Consider the following 19527-nt stretch of genomic DNA (forward strand, 5'->3'; position numbering starts at 1 on the left):
TTATTACCCATTTTGCCTTAGGATCACAACAACAATAGAAACCATTATTTCACTATATGTATACACAATTATTGAAATAGAGGATTCATGAGTATCATAATGACTTGAGCACACCAATTCCAGTATCCATAATGGCCTTTCAGGACTGCAGGGGGCCAATCAGCACCTTCCTCCTGGAAAAAACAGTGATTCTAATGTTTGGAAAGGCTCTCAAAGTAGTAAAATAGGTCATAAAACAGAGTTAAATATGTTTTATATATCTTCACAGACTGATGTGATGTATGATTTGTTGAGGTACATAAATGGATTTTGGGTTGGCCCCTTGTACAACATCTGATTCTGTCTTTATCCTGGAAAAAGAATTAGGCAGCCTATAAGGTTGCTTTGCTTTACCCAAACCAAGGTATATTTGACATTACCCAGGGCCATGCTGGTATGAATGTCTTTAGAAGATGACGGTCATTCTAGAACAAAGAGAGGCTGGATTAAGAGTAGAGGAGGCATGGGGAGTTACTGGGCAAATGTCTAGCATTGGATTAGATACTAACTAAATACACATCCTTTCTTTTTTTTCTTTTGTTTGCCTGGCCTCTCAAAACCCAGATGAAAAAGGACTATATGGAATATATGTAAATTAAGCTGCTTGGTAAACTAGTGGCTATCTCACAACTCAGAAAACACTGACCACAATAATAAAAAAATTGACATTAAAACAATAAAATAAAATTATGACATCAGTGTTTTTTTTTAAATAATCAGAGAAATAAGTACTATGAATCAGAATTGGTTTGTGAAATTTAACCAAGCATTACCCCTGCTGGAGGTAGGAATTTCAAGCTCAGATTCCCTTTGAACTGGGACTTTCCCCACTACCAAGAGCGATCTTGATGGAGGATCCCAACAAACAGCCCCATGGGTCCCACATAAAAGGCATGTAGCTTTCTCAGGCCACTCCTGTAAAAACAAGCACCTGGGGTTACCCCAGATTGAATACAGGTATCAATCAGCCTGTCCATCCACCCACTGACTAAACCACTTCATTCTACTTCTCTGTGAAAGGTGAGACATGCATGATGAGTAATGGTAACTCTACTATAACAGAACCTAGGCTGAGTCCAAAAGATGCCCTGACATATGACTCTCAGTCCCATGGTAAGCCGCTGGAAGTCCCTGAGCATACTGTTTTTGCTAAATGTGCACTAATGTGTTTTCCCTTACTCCAGATCCCTTAAACATCAGTATAAAATCTAGAAGAGAGCCTAACGTCTTGACGGCCCTGCTGTTTTGCTTAATACTATAGGTGACATGGCTATCTAATAAAGCTGCATGGATTTCTCATTGCAAAAATGATTTATGAATCAAAAGAAGTCACATTGAAGAGCAAAGATTCAGGGATATATAATCCCAAGATCCACATCTACATTTAAGTATCTGCAGCTCCTAAGTAGCAGGCAATAAGCCCAAATGGAGATACAGAAAGCTATAAGATCATAAATAGCGTGTACATCCTTATGTGTATACTTTATTCTTACGATAATGCTTTATCACAGCTGGCCTGCAGTATCATTAAATAAGATCCACTTAATAATTACTACCTTGATTTTAGTCATATTGTACCTACGAAAATATATTTTCATCTACAGTGGCATGACACATTTCAAAAATGTCCCACAATTCTTTATTTACATAAAAAATGTTAAAAGAGATGCTGTAAACTCTTTTAATTTCTAGGGTACAGATAACGTTCCTCCTAAATGACCAGTATTATTGCTAAGTTGTATGAAGGCGTTTTAGTTGTTACCATGGAACTGATGTTTGGCGTCTAAACTTGAATGAACACACATAGAAGAATCATGGGGCACCCTTTATGTAGGACAGGAAATGAGGGAAATAATGGTAGAGGAAGACTACTTCTATGCAGTTGATGTTGTACTTGACGGAATAACCTGTACCAGAACTGTTTGTGATTGTACTGTTCTTCTTGGAAAATGTAAGGTATTATTAGTAGGTAGAAGTTGAAAGAAAATTTAAAAATGGCTACTTTCAATTAAAATGCAACTCCATTATATATTCAATATAGCAGACTTTCATCCAGAAGATAGGAAGTCTAATGTGTGAAATATTGCAACTCAAGTCCAGATTTCAAGGCCAGAAGCAATTGCTTTCAAGTCCTTCAGAAGCTTGCATTCAGCTTCTTTAACTTGCTCCCTAATTTGCTTCCTCTATCTCTCCCGGTAATTGAAAAGTGTAAAGGAAACAACATACCCCCTTAGTTAATATGTTAACACCTGGTGATTAAGAATTGTGTGAAAAAGAGTACAACAAATGAATGAATGATGACAAACATACTTCAACTTTTAGAAAAGTTAGCCACTTAATATACCTAAAATTTGTTTCTGCCATTTTCAGCATTTAGAAAGGTGATCTATTTTGCTGGTTTTAATGAAAACTCATTTTACCCTATACAATAGTTATTACTGTATGGTAAACTCACAGTCCTTACCAGTGTAGGTCAAGAGTGTTTCTGTTTACTATTTAGTACTATGAAGGTCCTTTTCTTCTTAGAGAAATTACTATAACATTAGTAGCAGATATAGCAAATAATCTTTGCAATCCACTTTCATTTTAGGATCAGGGAAGTCCTACAAGGGAGCTGAAGGCCAACATACAAAACAAAACAAAACAACAAACGTCATAGTATTTCACACTAATACTGGGCCTCTTACATGCTAAGGTTTGAAAAAGCTTATGGATTATCAGTCTGTAATTAGCTTAAAAATTGAATCCAAGATATTAAGCTTTTCTAAGACAGTTCATGGTGAATAATATCAGCTTATTCTATTTGTTTTCAATGTCTGCAAATGGGGTCAACCCCTTTTTTCATTAGTGAGTCAAAAGGGCATAAAATGGGGCTCATTGGTTGAGGAAGGGCCCCCCCAATTGAATAACCAATGACACAGTTTACAGGACTCCCTTTTCTCATTGGCAATGAGCGATGGTGGTTAATAGGTTATTGGGCATATTCCTAGCTTTGTACCGTGGTTTTTCCTTTACTAGCTATGTGATCATGAATACGTTATGTATCTCACCTGTTATGTATTCTTAGGAAATTCAGTTTCTACATGTAAAGCTATTAGATCTAGGCTTGGTATAAAGTAAGCACTCAATAAATTTTGGCCATTATTATTCTGGCTATAATATTATATAGTTGAAGTAGATGAGACATAGTAATATCTCAAGCAACAACTTTATAAAATTTATTTATACATTTTATAGATTATAAAACAACTTAAGCATATTTATTTATTTATTTTATTTATATGTATTTATATATTTATTTATTTATTTCATAGATTATAAAACAACTTAAGAATAATTATTTCCTTCAACCCTCCTGCTTATGAATAGATACAGCATATTGTTGGGAACCTCCTTTTATACCTTTACAAAGAGCAAAGGCACTATCTTTAGGGGCCTCTCTCTGGTGTCCCTGTGAATTTATAAAGTTAATTCTGAAGTTGTACAACTAGCATTTTAAAGAATGACTCAATTACAGAACCCAATGAACTCTTTGTATGAGGATTTAATAGTTAATTTGATAATTTAAGTAATTTATAAATGTATTTTTTCACATTAATTAAATAATGTTATTAAACAAACTCAATGAATCTATTTAATGGAATAATTTAATATTGGACCCTCTCTGCTTCATTTGGCATTGCTCGATTCTTCTCATCTGGGGTGTGCTTTTCTCATTGTTTCCTCTATGGGCTTTTCCTTGAGCTTCTCTTCTGCTACATTTTTCTTAAATATTGATGATCCTAGGGTTCCAGTTATTACCCACAACTCATAATTGTGCACACTACACCTGGGTGATCAGTTTCTCAGTCTGTACAGTTAAATACTTCTCATGCTTCTGACCTGAACATTCAACAACCTGCTGGACATCTGGAGCTAGAAGACACACTGATATTTCAAACTCAGTATGTCCACATCTCCTAATTTTAAATTATCTCTTTTTGAAAAATTCACTTCCTCACTTGGAAACATCATCATCCATCAAAACTAGACATCTGCGAATTATTCTTATGATTCCCCTTTCTTCTCCATATCCCACATCCAGTCAATGAACAAATCTTTCCAAATTGACCTCCACAGTACTTTGTAGAGTCATTTTTTGCTTCTCATTCCATTCCTCTGAGACTTTAATTCACTTGCCTAAATTGCTGAAAGGTCCTTGTTGCTTGTTGTTCTGTTCTGTTCCACTTTTGTCTAATCAAATCCATTACCAAAATAATATTTGTAACAATCAAAACTGGCAATCTAACCTCTCTATTTATAACTTTTTTCTCCTGCACGACATGTCAAAGTTCATCTTCCCTGAAGAGGTCCTTGATGCGTTCTCTAGTTCATCTTTCCCCATAGTCCATATGGCAACTTTTGTCATCATAAAACCAAGATGCCAAATTTTCCTTCACATGGCATATATTATTTATCACCCCTATGTTTTATTAAATAATGTTTTCACTATCTGAAATGTATCTCTGTAACACTTCCTTCTTTCTGCGTTTTTTTCTTCTAATCAATCACTAAGGCTCAAAGAGAATAACATCTTCAGCCCACTTTGCCTGAAACCCTGCCACATCAGTCTATGCCATTTACTGTGTGATCTTGAACAAGTTACTTAAAAAAATAAAAACAAAAAACACACCATAACTCAGTTTCCCTAATAGTAAAATGAGAAGAATGATAATAGTCTCACAGGATGGTTGTGGGTATTAAAGAAAATGCATATAAAATGCTTACACAGTCACTTGCATACATAAGCTGTTAACTATCTTTGGTTTCTACCTTTGGAATCATTCTTCATTACTACTATAGTACCCTGGATCAATATCATTGCAATTTTCACATGATTTGACTGTGAGTTTATATCTATCTTTACTACCAATTAACTCTTAGAAGAAGGGGAGTATCTGGGTCATAGAACATCATTATAGGTTGAATCAATGTACATATTCACCCATTTGTTCATCCCTGGATATAGAAATATTTCACTTCAAAACGAAATGTATAAAAATAAATTTTAGTTATTATGAGAGTTTATGCCTTTAGTTTCTTTAATTAATTAAAGTGGTTGAGAGATTCTACAAATAGAATGTTTTACTACTGCATACCAATGATGTATGTCAGAAATAATGAAACTCACAGAGACAAACTACACTTCTTTGGAATAATTGTTTCCAAATGTTACAAGCCCACGATCTGTTAGGTTATTCCCATTTGAGAGAGTCAGTAACAAGATGTGGTATTAATTATGTTAACTTATTTGATTTCTCTGAGAAAAAAAATTGAGTAAAGCAGACCATGGTAGATTTAATAAAATTAAGACTGGGCATGGTAGCTCATGCCTGTAATTTCAGCCCTCTGGGGGGGGCCAAGACAGGAGGATCCTTTCAGACCAGGAGTTGGAGTCTAGCTTGGGCAAAATAATAAGACCCTTCTCAACAAAAAAGTAAAAAATTAGCCCATTCTGGTAGCACACTCGTAGTCCTAGCTACTCTGGAGGCTGTGGGAGTATGGCTTGAGCTTATAATTTAGAGGTTACAGTGAGCTGTGATTGTATCACTGCACTTCAGCCTGGGCCACAGAGTAAGACCCTGTCTCTAAAACAAACAAATAAACAAAAACAAAATGAGCATCATAACTTACCTAGCATCCATGTCAGGGGAATCTTATATGTAATGCAATAAGCGTTCTATTTATTTCAATTGAAAAATCCTTTGATCACTAGGAATTTTGAGTTCCAAGAGCATGAACTACTAACATTTGCAAAAAGATAACGTTTCTTCCCTTAACACTGAGTGTCACTAGCAGAATGGCATGGGTTGGGAAGATAAATATTTCTTGAACTGTTTGATCCATTATCATTTACAAAAGACTCGGAACTTTAAACAAAGAGTGTGTAGAGGAATCTGTCTCCTATCTATCCCTAAGCAAAGTGGACCTAAAAAGATACAATAAGAATGCTCAACTTGTGGACAGAGTAAGATAACTTGCTAGGTAGGTGAATGGTTGGCTAGATAGATGCATAGCAGAAAAAGAAACAAAACTTTTTTCTCTCAAAGCAATTTTTATAATTTTTATTCAAGTTAAAACCACAAATATGTGGCCTGTGTCCCCACATAAGACTTTAAGTTCCATAAAGGCAGACATAGGTGCTTGTTTTTGTCACTGCTATTTCTCCAGTGCCTAGAATATACACTAGTAGAATGTGAAAGAGTTAAAGAAAAGAAAAACAAGAAAAGTGGCTCAACAGTCAAAGACAGGTTTATTTTGGAGAATAAACCTGAAAGGGGAGTCTGGCCGATTTCAGTCAAGAACATTCTCTCATACAGACCAAGAGTATTTAAGGGTTTAGGGTAAGATATTATCACAGACTTGGAATGTTTCTGTGTGGAGAAGCTTATTGTGGGATTGGGATGTCCCTGGTCGGAGGGGACGTTTCTTGGAGCTGACATCTTCCCAGTCAGAGGGGAGGTTATCTCCGGGCTGGTGTGGCTTTGGTAGGGGAGGGGTTTAAGATTGGAATGTTTCTGGTTGGAGATGTCATTTGTGGTTCATGGTCATGCTAACATTAGTCCTATCATGCTGACGCCCTTTGGGTTGGATTTAGGTGGTTCTTTAATCAAGGGGAACTTTAAAATGATGGTCCTGGTCTAAGATGGTGATGCTCCTGCTCTGTCAGGATACTTAATTAATATTTGCTAAAGAAATTAATAAATCATAGATGAAAATAAAGCTTTTCTCCATTTCTGAAATCAGAGACCATACTCTCTTAGCACTCATCACTGCAAGGGACCTCAGCTTCAGTCCTTGCCTTGTTGTCTTCAGAGCCCTTCCTATGCATAAATTTGTGAGTTTATCTCTAAATCCAATGTGAGAAATCTAAAAAAAAAAAAAAAAAAAAAAGAATCAAAATGTATGTAGTGTAAGCCTCCAAGTTTTAACTTTTAAGTAAGGACAGAAGGTCATAGAATCCTGTTAATTTGGTAACCTTGACAAAAATCAGAGACATTTTAAGAGCTTAAAAAGCTAGGCTGACCCACCTTTAGACACCCAGTATAATTGAAGACAATTTCAACTTCCATTAAGACCTTTGTTATGTGCAGGCCCTGTCAAAAAAAAAAAAAAAAAAAATGAGATAAGTCTTATATAACTGTAAAAAGCAGCAATTCATCTGCATTCATTTTAACCTGAAACCTGCTGGTAGAAGATATGAATTAGATAATTTGACAGCATGTGTTTTGGTGATTGTTACGGCTTATGGGAGACTTTATAATATTCTTTTTTTAAACTTTTTATTACCAAAGGTTATATTCCCACATTCTATATTATTAAAGGTAATATCAAAAACTGCATAGTTTTTGCAGTTTATCAAAAAATAGTTTTCTGATACATGTTTTTATATAGATCTAGTTGACAGATTAAAAACAGTTCATTAGTTAAATATAAATTTCAGATAAAAATTTTTAATCTAGTTTCCCATCTTTGTATTTTCTAAATCTGGCAAATCTGTGTAGATCTGTGTAAACACAAACTACAAAAGCAGATGTGGTCATGTCAATGTAATCTTCGGAATGTAAATAAATAATTTCATTTGTAATCACCACATTGACATATTTTTAGATGTCATTTTATATAAGATATATAATAATTTTATTGCTTCTCTTGGAATTAAAATATTAGTGCCTTGTCACCTATAGATGTTATTGACTGATTACCAAACATAGATGAATTGAAGAGACTTATGAAGAGTCTTCACAAGTAAACACTCAGTATATGAACGCTAATATCCTGCAGTAAGATCAACATGGGAAAAAAATAACCAGCATTGTTCTCTTCCCCTCCCCCAACCTTTATTTTTTTCTTACAGTTAAATTTATCTAAAGAAAAGACATGCTTGTCTGGTTCCACTCAGATATCACTGAGTAGAGTCAGTGGAAAGAGACTTTGACTCAGATTTTGACTATTTCCTTGTCCAAAAAAAAGTGAATATAATAATGCTACCAGCATTCAGAAGTTGCTGGGAGCATGAAAGAATATCACCTTTTTAGTCTGTAAACAGTTAAGCACAAAATTAATGCTAATTAATTAGGTAAATCAATTATGTATTTTTCTTGTGGTTTCCACTAAGAAATTTGAATTAGTTTCTGAGATTTAAGTTGTAAAATTAATACCCAGTGAATCCCAGCAGGAATATGCAAAGCACTTTGAAAGATTGATGGTGGTCCCCAATCTGTGAGATGGCCTACCTGAGTGTAACCAGATAGGCATGTCTTTTCTTTAGATAAATTTAATTCTAAACAGAAAATAAAAGTAGTTGGGAGGGAGAGTATTTACATAGGCATCATGCATTTTGATTTTGCTGGCCTTTGTTGCTATGTTAACTCACAGATATGCTGGTTACTCTCTTCCCACGTTGGTCTTACTACAAGGATGAAAAAGTTTGCTTATGAAGATGGAAGCAGTTTCATTTTCATGTGTTCACCTTCATTCATGATTAACTTGTGTCTTTTGCTGAGATCTGCTGACAGATCAAGTTTCAGAAGTTGCATGGCTCAGGCATACTTTGTTACATTTACCAAGATAATGAATGCCTTCATAAGGCCCCTAGACAGAAAAGTTTTATGAGGTGTACTGATAACCCCAAGTGGCCAAGAATGTAATCTTGTTCTTATTTGAATTTCTGTATACAGTTTGTATTGGAAAAATTGTTTTAAACCATGTAAAAAAAAAAAAAAAACCATTGCCTCCATCTGGCATTGAATATAGCTTAATTAATCTCATTCACTTCTTGGAGTATCTCAGTATCTGTCATATATCAGAAATTAGGGTAGGAATAGTGCTATTTTTTAATAGACATATTAATAATGCAGATAAGTTTATCATTTTGTACATCTACAAATAAACAAAATAAAGTCTTCATGAATTAAGTTATACTATATAAAACTTACTGTGCATACGGATTCTTCCAAAGAAACTTAGTCTTTTGGGACAAAAATATGTATATGTCTCATTAACATAGCTCATAAGGTTAATATAAATTTGCTATCCTCCAGACTTGATTGTCAATACCCTTAATGCTGCATAAAATGATAAATATGAGTTTTTAAAATTTTTATTCAATATTAACTGGAGACATAAAATGACATTCAAAATGTATCTCAAAAATTCTTTTATCTTTCATTATGAAACTTTAAAAAGTACCAGGGAAATAGTATCTATAAATACTTATTATCATAGTAGAATATTATCTGGAGCCTTGCAGCAGTTTATGTGGTATACCAATAAGTTTTCAATACCTGACATCACCCTTAAGCTCTGCTGCCCTCTCACATAAACAGGTCTGGAGATAGTTCTAAAATAACAGATCACAAAGCTCACATAAAACAGCAAGGATGTTGTCTAGTGCTGTGACTATGGTACTTTTCCAGTCACCTTTAACCAAAAGAGCTGCCTGAGTTGTCTGCTATATGATATTCTGATACAGAGTACTAATATTGAAGTTATAGTTCTGAAATAACTCCTTGTTGCATGTGAAAGAAACGCTTGGCAGTTCCAGAGCCCGAGTAGACCACTCAGGAATAGACCTTGATGCTTGACAGCAGGAAAGCCGAGTCAAAGGAAAAGGACCTTGCTTCAGCCTCTATTTCTTTGTTCAGAAAAAGGAATATAATAAGGTTACCAGGATCAGAAACGTTGCTGGGAGAGTGAAAAGGTATTATCTGTTTAAATTGGAAACCAGTAACCACAAAATTAATGTTAATTAATTTGATAACACTAATTGTGTATTTTTCTTAAAAATGCATAAAAATAAACATGCAACTATTAAAATACCAGTGATTTGATGGAATTCAAATTAACCATACTTTAAGATAAATTAGAAAGATGTTAGGTTTTGTTGTTTTTTTTTTAAATTGACATATATTCAGATGAATAAAGATTATTATAATTTATAGTTACTACTCTAGAAGTTTTTCTTTTATCCTAAGACTTTAATGCACAGTAGTAACATAAATTATCAGTAATAACACACAATGTGAAAAAATATACTGCATATACATTGATTTATAACATGTACCCATTATCAGCCAAAATTTTTGAGAAATATATCTTTGAGAGACTGTATATTAAAAACTAGATGAAATTGATATGTATAATTTATTTATATGAATATGATTATAGAAGTTCTTTTTATTAAGTGTTTTATATTCAAAATTTCATGTAAAGCCTTTCAATATTCAACATCAGAAGGAATCAGTCTAAGATATATGTTATTGTGGTAGAATTTAGTTTTTTAGCTTATTTTTATTTTCATTTATTTTTTGGAGTACAAAAAATATTTTACTAAAACATAGGATTTACAGAAGTGAGCAGACAAGCCATACAAAATGGTCACGAGCTTTTTTTTGAAAGGGGAATGTACACTTGACAGCAAAGTCACAGTGTTATTAGTGAGGGCTGTGATGTTTGGTTAATGTTCCCCTTCTGGTTCAGACATCAAGCTTGTCCATCTACAGTGTTAAATAAAGTGAGACTTGGCTAGAGAACATATTCTAAAGAACTGGTTAGTTGCTCTTAAGCAATGCAATTAGATCACCAAAAAAAGCAAGAAAGGACCTTGTAAATTTAAACTATTGCCCTACTCAGAAAAATAAAATTAAAATTAAATAAAGAAAAACACCTACACTCCTGCAGCTAACCTGACAACTACCTTCATTCTTAGTGCTTTATACTTAAACTAAGATGGGAGAAATGAATAAAAGCAGAAAGGGACCACTGCTTTTAAACGTTTCACAACAGTCCAAATGATAATTCCAGCCTCTGCTCATGCTTTACAACAGTGAATCAGGACAAGACATAGATTTGCTAATGTGCATTTAATTACCAAAGGACTGAAGATGTCTGGGCTTTTATTATGTAACGTTTCTAAGACTGTGTCCAGTAAATGCAAACAAAAAGAAAGAACTCTGTCTTGGCAGAACAGGAGAAGCGGTTCACACTTGATGATCAGATCAATCTAAATATTGTTCATGACATAAAGCCTAGTACCTGGTCTAGCTGTTTCTATGCCTCGGGCTTTGTTGGTCTTCCAATGTTCCTCTATATCATTTGCTAATGGAACATCTGGATTGGGAGCACTTAACAGGTCCTGGATCAATAGCAGAACTGTGTAGATCTGCAGTGCTGGGGACCACTTATCTTTTAGATTATCTAAACATATTCTTCCCAACTTGTCTACATTAGGATGATAAATTTTGGTTATGAAATGCACTTTAGGTGCTGCCATTGGATATTCTTCTGGAAAGAATAGTTCGGGTTTAAAAGTCCCTCCCTCAAAAGGGGAATCCTGGGTGTTGGTCTCATCTGGTTCTGCTTTGACTCCAGGATCTGGTTCTGCCAACAAATGCTTGGTTTCCCTGATGATCCTGCGGGGCAGCCCAGATGTCTTGTCAGGTCCCGAGTTTGGCCTCTGGTCTCTAACTTCTAGTTTATATATTCTTGTTTTTAATGTGCAAAAATATACACTTAAGCTTACTAGGAGAAAAACAGAACACTGTCACTGTTTATTATGTATCAATTAACATAAATTATTTTAATGGTATTTCAGAACAACAAAAAAGAGATCTTAAAGATTTCAGTGTAATTGAAATCTGAAAACATATTCCATATAATTTACTATGAAAGAGAAGTGACAGTCTAATACAGTCATATTCATTTTTTTGTTTTGTTTATTACAATAGACATTTAGAACATCTTTTCCTAAAGGAATTTCAGTTGCTTTGCTGATTTTCAACTTGTCAGATTGTTTATTCCTTTTCCTTTTTGCAATATAATGATAATGAGAATAAATTTTGTTTTGTGTGAAAATAGATTTGTTTCTGTAGCAGTTAAAGAGATAATCTGATAAATCTGAATGTTATTTTAACAGTTTGTGCTCCTGTCATACTTTGAACTGTGAATTTTATTCAACTGCCCTCTATCAGGCAAGCTTTATGAATTCCTGCAATTTGCTGAAGGCATTGTAACAAAAACAATACAGTGAAGTAGAATAAACCTTTAAAAACTGTGAAGATTATACTTATTTTTTATTATTTATTATTTTCTGTAAGAATTTTGGACAAAGACCTGTGCTTGGGGGTGAAACACAATTGATTATTTCCTTTAAATCTATTTTCTTTTTTCTTTCTATAGTGAGAGGCTTATTGATATATAATTCACACAGCATGAAACTGACTATATTAAAGTGTACAATTCAGTGGTTTTTACAATATTTGCAGAGTTGTGCAACCATCATCACTATCCAATTTTATAATATTTTCATCACCCCTCAAAAGAACTCCACACCCATTAGGACTCACTCCCCATTCCTCCCTACTCCCAGTTTTCTGGTAACCAATAATTTACCTCTGTCTCTTTGGATTTGCCTGTTCTGGACATTTTATATAAATAGAATGATTAAATATGTAGTCTTTTGTGGCTTGCTTCTTTCCTTTATTATATTATTCTGAGGTCTGTTCATATGATAGCATGTATCAATATTTCATTCCTTTTTATGAGTTATGACAAAAATATTTTATGGATACATCACATCTATATTTATCAATTTATCAGTTGATGGATATTTAGATTGTTTTCACTTTTAGACTATTATCAATAATGCAAATGTGAACATTGGTGTGTAAGTTATTATAAAGACATATTTTTATTACACTTGGGTGTATATTTAAGAGTCAAATTGCTACAGCATATGGTAATTTTATGTGTAATATTTTCAGGAACGGCCAAACAACTTTGCAGAATGGCTGCTTCATTTTAAAACCAGAAATTTATGAGAATTCCCATTTTTTTCATGTCTTCATCTACACTTTTTTTTTTTTTTTTTTTTTTTTGAGACAGAGTTTCACTTTTGTCACCCATGCTGGAGTGCTATGGCACGATCTTGGCTCACTGCAACCTCCACCTACTGGCTGGGAATACAGGCACACACCACCATGCCTGGCTAATTTTTGGATTTTTAGTAGAGTCTGGGTTTCACCATGTTGGCAAGGCTGGCCTCAAACTACTGATCTCAGGTGATCCATCCGCCTTGGCTTCCCAAAGTGTTGGATTACAGGCGTGAGCCATAGCACCCAGCCAATATTGTCTTATTTTTTTAAGTTTTGTTATTCTATTAGATATGAGATAGTATCTCATTGAGGTTTTTGTTTACATTTACCTAATGAATAATAATATTGGGCATCATTTTATGTACTTGTCAGTCTTTATTCTTTCTTCTTGGGAAAAAGATGTACTCCAGTCTTTTGCAGTTTTTGAATTTGTTCTTTTATTGTTGAGTTGTAATAAATCTTAATATATTCTGATTACAAGTAATGTATCAAATATATAATTTGTAAGCATATTCTCCTGTTGTGTGCATTGCTTTTTCATTTCTTTATATGTTGATGCACCAGTTGTTAAATTTTGATAAAGTTCAATTTTCTAAATGTTTTTGTCTCTAATGTTTTTGGTGTTATGTCTAAGAAACCATCGCCTAGCAAAAGGCTGTGAAAAGTTTCCCCTATGTTCTCTCTTGTAAAAGTTTTGTAACTAGGGGTTTTGCACTTAGATTTAAATCCAATTTTGGTTCATTTTTGCCTATTGTGTGAAGTAAGGGGTCCAAATTCATTCTTTGCATGAAGATTGTTGAAAAGACTATTCTTTTCAACACATAATTGGGTTGAAAAGACAATTGTGAAAAGACCATTTTCACACAATTTAAAAAAGACTATTATTTCCCAGCTGGGTGCAGTGGCTCACGCATGTAATTCCAACACTTGGGAGGTCAAGGCGGGCAGACCATGAGGTCAGGAGATGGAGAACATCCTGGCTAACATGATGAAACCCTATCTATACTAAGAAAAATATATTTAAATAAATAGCCGGACATGGTGGCATGTGCCTGTAGTCCCAGCTACTTGGAAGGCTGAGGCAGGAGAATCACTTGAACCCAGGAGGTGGAGGTTGCACTGAGTGGAGATCACTCCACTGCACTCCACACTCCAGCCTGGCAACAGAGCAAGACTCTGACACCAAAAAAAACAAAAAAGACTCTTATTTCCCCATTAAATATTTTTGGAATTCAAACCTAAAATCAAATAATCATAAATGTAAGCTATATTTCTGGACAATTAAGTCTATTCTATTTATTTATTTGTTTTTTCTTATGTAGTACACACTGTATTGATTATTACAGTTCTGTAATAAATCTGGTTATTGGGAAGTATGAATCTTGCAACTTTGATGTTCTTTTTAAAATGTTATTTTGGCTATTCTGGAGTCATTACATTCTCAAATATATTTTAGAATCAGCTTGTTAATTTTTTAAAAAAAAGGTAATTGATTTTTTTTGGTAGAGATTGTATTGAATCCATGTACCAAATTGGAGAGTATTGCCATCTTAACAATATTGTCTTCCAATTCTTTTCATTTATTTAGATTCTCTTTGATATTTTCAACAAGATTTTGTAGCCTTCAGTGTAAACATATTAAACTTTTGTTGTTTATTTATAAGTATTTAATTATTTTGTGCTATTATAAATAAAGTTGTTTTCTTCATTTTATTTTTAGATGTTTCATTACCAATATATAGACATCCAGTTGATTTTGGATATTGACTTGTATTCTGCAAACTTGCTGTAATTATTAGTTCTAAATTTTGTGTGATGTTCTCAGGGTTCTCTATATATAAGAGCATGCCATCTGTGAGAGGTCACAATTTTACCTCTTTCCAATCTGAATACTTACTTCCTTTCCTTGCTTAATTGTTCTGGCTAGAATCTACAGGACAATGTTGAATAAAAAGATGAAAGTAGACATTCTTGTTCTGTTTCTGATCTAAGACGGAAAGCATGTAGTCTTTCCTGCTTAAGTTTGACATCAGCTATGGATAATCAGGTTCAGGACTTTCCCTCCTATTTGGTAGATGCTTTTCATTGGGTTCAGAAGTTCCCCTCTATTCTTATTTCTTAAAAGCTTTTACCATGTAAGAATGCTGGATTTTTCAAATATCTTTCTACTTCTATAAAAATGCTCATGTGGTTTTTGTAATTTATTGATATGATGTGTTATATTGGTTGATTTTTGGAGGTAATATCAACCTTGCATTCCTGATGTAGTAACCACTAGGCAATGGAGTATAATTCATTTAATGTGGGTCTGCATTTAATTTCTTAGTATTTTTTGAAGATTTTTATGTGTATTTTTATAAGAGATATTAATGTATGTTTTCTTTTTTTGCTGTAGTTGTCTGGTTTTGATATCAAGGTAATATGTAGAATGAGTTGAAAGTGTTCCTTCCTCTTCTACTTTTTGCAAGCATTAGTTAAACACTGGTATTAATTAAATGTTTGATAGAGCTCATCAGTGAGGCAAGTGAAGTAGGGCTAAAAATTTTCTTTTTGGGTAGTTTTCCTAATTACACTTTCAATCTCTTTACTTATTATAGATCTTTTCAGATTTTCTATTTATTCTTGAGTCAGCTTCAGTAGTTTGTGTTTGTCTAAAAATTTGTCATTTTAATGTAGGTTATCTAATTTGTAAGGTCACAGTAGTTCATACTATCTGTCTTAATTTTTTTTAATTTCTCTAAGTTCAATAACAATGTTTCTTCTTTCATACCTGATTTAGTAATTTACATTTTCTCTCCTGTCATCTTGTTTCATCTAGCTTAAGTCTGGCAATTTTGTTAAAGTTTTGGTTTTGTTGGTTTCTTTATTTTTTTTTTCTATTGTCTGTTCATTTATTTCTACCCTTAATGCTATTATTTCCTTCTTTCTCATAGCTTTATGTTTAGTTTGCATTTTTACTTTTTCTAGTTTCTTTAGATGGAAGGTTGGGTTACTGATTTGAAATTCTTCTTGTTTTATACTGGCATTTACAGATGTAACTTTCCTTTTAAAGAATGCTTTAGCTGCATCTCAAAATGTTTGTTTGTTCATTTTATTGGAGACAGGGCCTCACTATGTTGCCTAGTCTGACCTTGAACTCCTGGACTCAATTGTTCTTTCTATTTCAGCCTCTGAGTAGCTGAAATTATAGGTGTGGGCCACAGTGACTGGCTAGGGTTTGTTGTGTTGTGTTTTTACTTTCATTCATGCAATTATGTTGTAATTTTTCTTGTGCATTTTGTTGTTGTTTTTGTTTTTTGTGGTTTTTTTTTTTTTTTGTCTGTTGGTTATTTAGGAGTGTTTTCTTCCATTTTCATACATTTTTTAATTTTCTAATTATTCTTCTGTTAATGATTTTTGTTTTTCTTTTTATTGTGTTTGGGAAAGAGACGATGAACAATTTAATACCTTTTAAATTTATTGACGCTTGTTTTATAGCCTAGCCTGTGGTTTATCAAGGAGCTCATGAGTACCTGACAAGAATATCTTAATATATTCTGCTATGATTGTATGCTCTATATATTATGGTTATACATGCTAGTATATAGTTCTAGTGCTGTTTAAATCTTCTGTTTTCTTTATAATCTTCTGCTTACTTGTTCTATTCACTGTTGAAAGTGCAACATTGAAATCTTCAATATTTTTTGTTGAATTGTCAATTAGTCCTTCAATTTTCTCAGTTTCTGCTGTGTGTACTTTGAGACTTTTTCTTGGGGTTCACATAATTGACTCTTTTTTCATTATAAAATATATATATTTGCTTTTATATCAGTTTTTGTTTTACAATCTTTTTTTAAATATTAGTAACAGCTCTTTTATGGTTATTGTTTGTATAGCATATATCATTTTTGTCCTTTTTCTATCAACCTATTGTGTCTTTGAATCTTGTGAACAACATATCATTGGATCATTTTTATAAAATTCATTCTCCCAATGTCTTTCTTTTCATTGGAGTTTTACTTTATTGCTTAATTGACTTTTACTGTAATACTTGTAAGAATTTGTACATTATTTATTTTTAACATGTCTTTTGCGTCTTTGTTCCTCTGTTCTTTCATTAGTGTTTTCCTTTGGGTTACATATGCATATTTTCAAGTTTACTAATTATTACATTTATTGTTTATATACACACACAAATTATATATATATATATTTTTTTTTTTTCTAAAGGTTATGGTAGAAATTACAATTAGCTTAAAACAATCTAATTTACATTAATACCAACTAAAGTCAATATTATACAAAAATCTGCTATAAAAGAGCTTTGTTCTAGGTACTCCTTCTTTGTGCTATTATTTACTCCCAAATTATATCTTCATTCATTATAAGCTAAAAAATAGTTTTATAATTATAGCTTTATTCAATGCCTTTTAAATCAGAGAGAAGAAAAAATATAAAAATTATATTTATACTAATTTCTATATTTACCTATTGCCTTAGTCAATTCAGATTGATATAACAAAACTACAAAGACTGTGTGGGCTAAAGAGCATACAGTTATTCTTCACAGTTCTGGAGTCTGGAGAGTCCAAGATCAAAGTACTGGCAGATCTGGAGTCTGGTGAGGACACTTGCCCTGGTTTTCAGATGACTATCTTCTCATTGTACTCTCACATGGTAGAGGGCAGAGAAGAAGCAAGCTCTCTCTTACCTCTTCATAAGAGTACTGTTTTAATCATTCTGCAAAGAGACAGAACTAATAGGAGGGAGAGAGGGGAAAAGAGAGAGAGAGAGAGAGGCAAGAACGGATTTATTAGGGTAACTCTCTTACTCAGTTACAGAGATTGGAAGGTCCATGATAAGCTGGAAGACGCAGCTTCTGAAGAAGCAGGGAAATAAGCATTATGGCTCAGTCTAAGTCTGAAAGCCTCAGAACCAGGGAAGCTGATAGAATAACTCTCAATCTAAGGCTGAAGGCCCAACTGCTGATGCAAGTTTCAGAGGCTGAAGAATGTGGAGTTCTGACATCCACAGACAGGAGAAGAAAGGTGTCCCATTTCCAGAAGAGAGAGACAAATTTACCCTCTGCTTTTTTGTTCCAATCTTGCCCCCAGCCAACTGGATAGTTTCTACCCACATTTAATGCAGATCTTCCCACTCAATCTACCAACTCAAAGGCCAGCCTACTCCAGAAATACCCTCATAGATACACCTGGAGAAGCCTGATTATTCCAATCAAACGTCAAACCATATTAGTTTCCTTTTCAGCAGAGAAGGTACTGGCTCAATGCCTACTGCAGCATTAAGAATAATTAATGTAAAAAAAAAAAGGAAACAGGAGTTGTAACTTTCATCTCTGACAAAATAGACTTTAATAGTAACAAGGACTAAAAGAAACAAAGAAGGACATTGCATAATGGTAAAAGGATCAGTGCAACAACAGGAGTCAATGATCATAAATATATATGCACCCAATATAGGAATACCCAGATACGTAAGATGGGTTCTTAATGACTTATAAAGAGACCTGGACTCCCGCACAATAGTAGTGGAAGACTTTGACACCACATTGTTAATATTCGACGGATCAGTGAGATAGAAAATTAACAAGGACATCTATGATTTGAACTCAGATCTGGAACAAGTAAACTCAGTGAATATTTATAGAATTCTTCACCCCAGGTCCACAGAACATACATTTTTCTCAGTATCATATTACACCTATTTTGAAAGTGACCACGTAATTGGAAGTAAATCACTCTTCAGCATTTGCATAGCATTTCACAGACTTAAGTGAAATATTGTTTGGCTGTTTGTTATTTTCTTCCCTTATTCCTTCTTGTCTCCGCTGTTAAGCACAATTATCGGCATAAAAGGAGTTTTTAATACATATTTTTAGATTGCATTCTAGTCTGGGCAATAGAGCAAGACTCCTGTTCTCTCTCGCCCTTTCTCTTTCTCTTTCTTTCAAAAAAAAAAAAAAAAAAAAAAGAAAAGAAAAAGAATAATTAATGTTGGCCAGGCAAGTTGGCTTATGCCTGTGATCCTAGCACTTTGGGAGGCTAAGGCAGGCAGATTGTCTGAGCTCAGGAGTTTGAGACCAGCCTGCGTAATGCTATGAAACCCCGTTTCTACTAAAATACAAAAAAAATTAGTTGGGCATGGCAGCTTGTACCTGCAGTCCTGCTACCTGGAAGGCTGAGGCAGGAGAACTGCTTGAAGCTGGGAGGTGGAGGTTGCAATGAGTTGAGATTGCACCATTGCACTCCAGCCTGGGTGACAGAGCAAGACTCTGTCTCCAAAAATAAATAAGTAATGTTTTACCAGATATCTGTGTATACTTTAATCCAGTCAAGTTCACAGCCAAAATTAATGATCACATGCACTAATACCATCCTGAGGGCCCCATCCTCATGATTTTATTACCTCCCAAAGGGCTTACCTCCAAATACCATTCCATGGGGAGTACAGTTTTAACATAGAAATTTTGGACAGAGCATACACAAACATATAGTTTGTAGCACCTATGTAGTAATCTTTAATAATAGTCCCTTTTATTTCTTCCTGTGGAGTCATGTTTCTTATCTATTGTCTT

The 19527-nt window shown here is 33.8% G+C and overlaps 2 protein-coding genes across 2 annotated transcripts in view; one reads left to right on the plus strand and one right to left on the minus strand.

Annotated features, from left to right (window-relative positions):
• The window catches only part of GALNTL6 (polypeptide N-acetylgalactosaminyltransferase like 6), a 1261291-nt gene that overhangs the window by 574651 nt on the left and 667113 nt on the right, over positions 1-19527 (plus strand). The gene's annotated exons all lie outside the window — the stretch shown is intronic.
• LOC116565297 (ubiquitin-conjugating enzyme E2 N-like) overlaps positions 11084-19527 on the minus strand; it is a 65183-nt gene continuing 56739 nt past the window's right edge. Inside the window, exon 2 of the mRNA XM_032298901.1 lies at positions 11084-11620. Coding sequence (XP_032154792.1) covers positions 11084-11620 — 537 coding nt within the window. The remainder of the gene's footprint in view (positions 11621-19527) is intronic.

This window comes from Sapajus apella, unplaced genomic scaffold, assembly GCF_009761245.1.
Source record: "Sapajus apella isolate SASKATOON/1434 unplaced genomic scaffold, GSC_monkey_1.0 scaffold39, whole genome shotgun sequence".
In the NCBI taxonomy this organism is placed as follows: domain Eukaryota; kingdom Metazoa; phylum Chordata; class Mammalia; order Primates; family Cebidae; genus Sapajus; species Sapajus apella.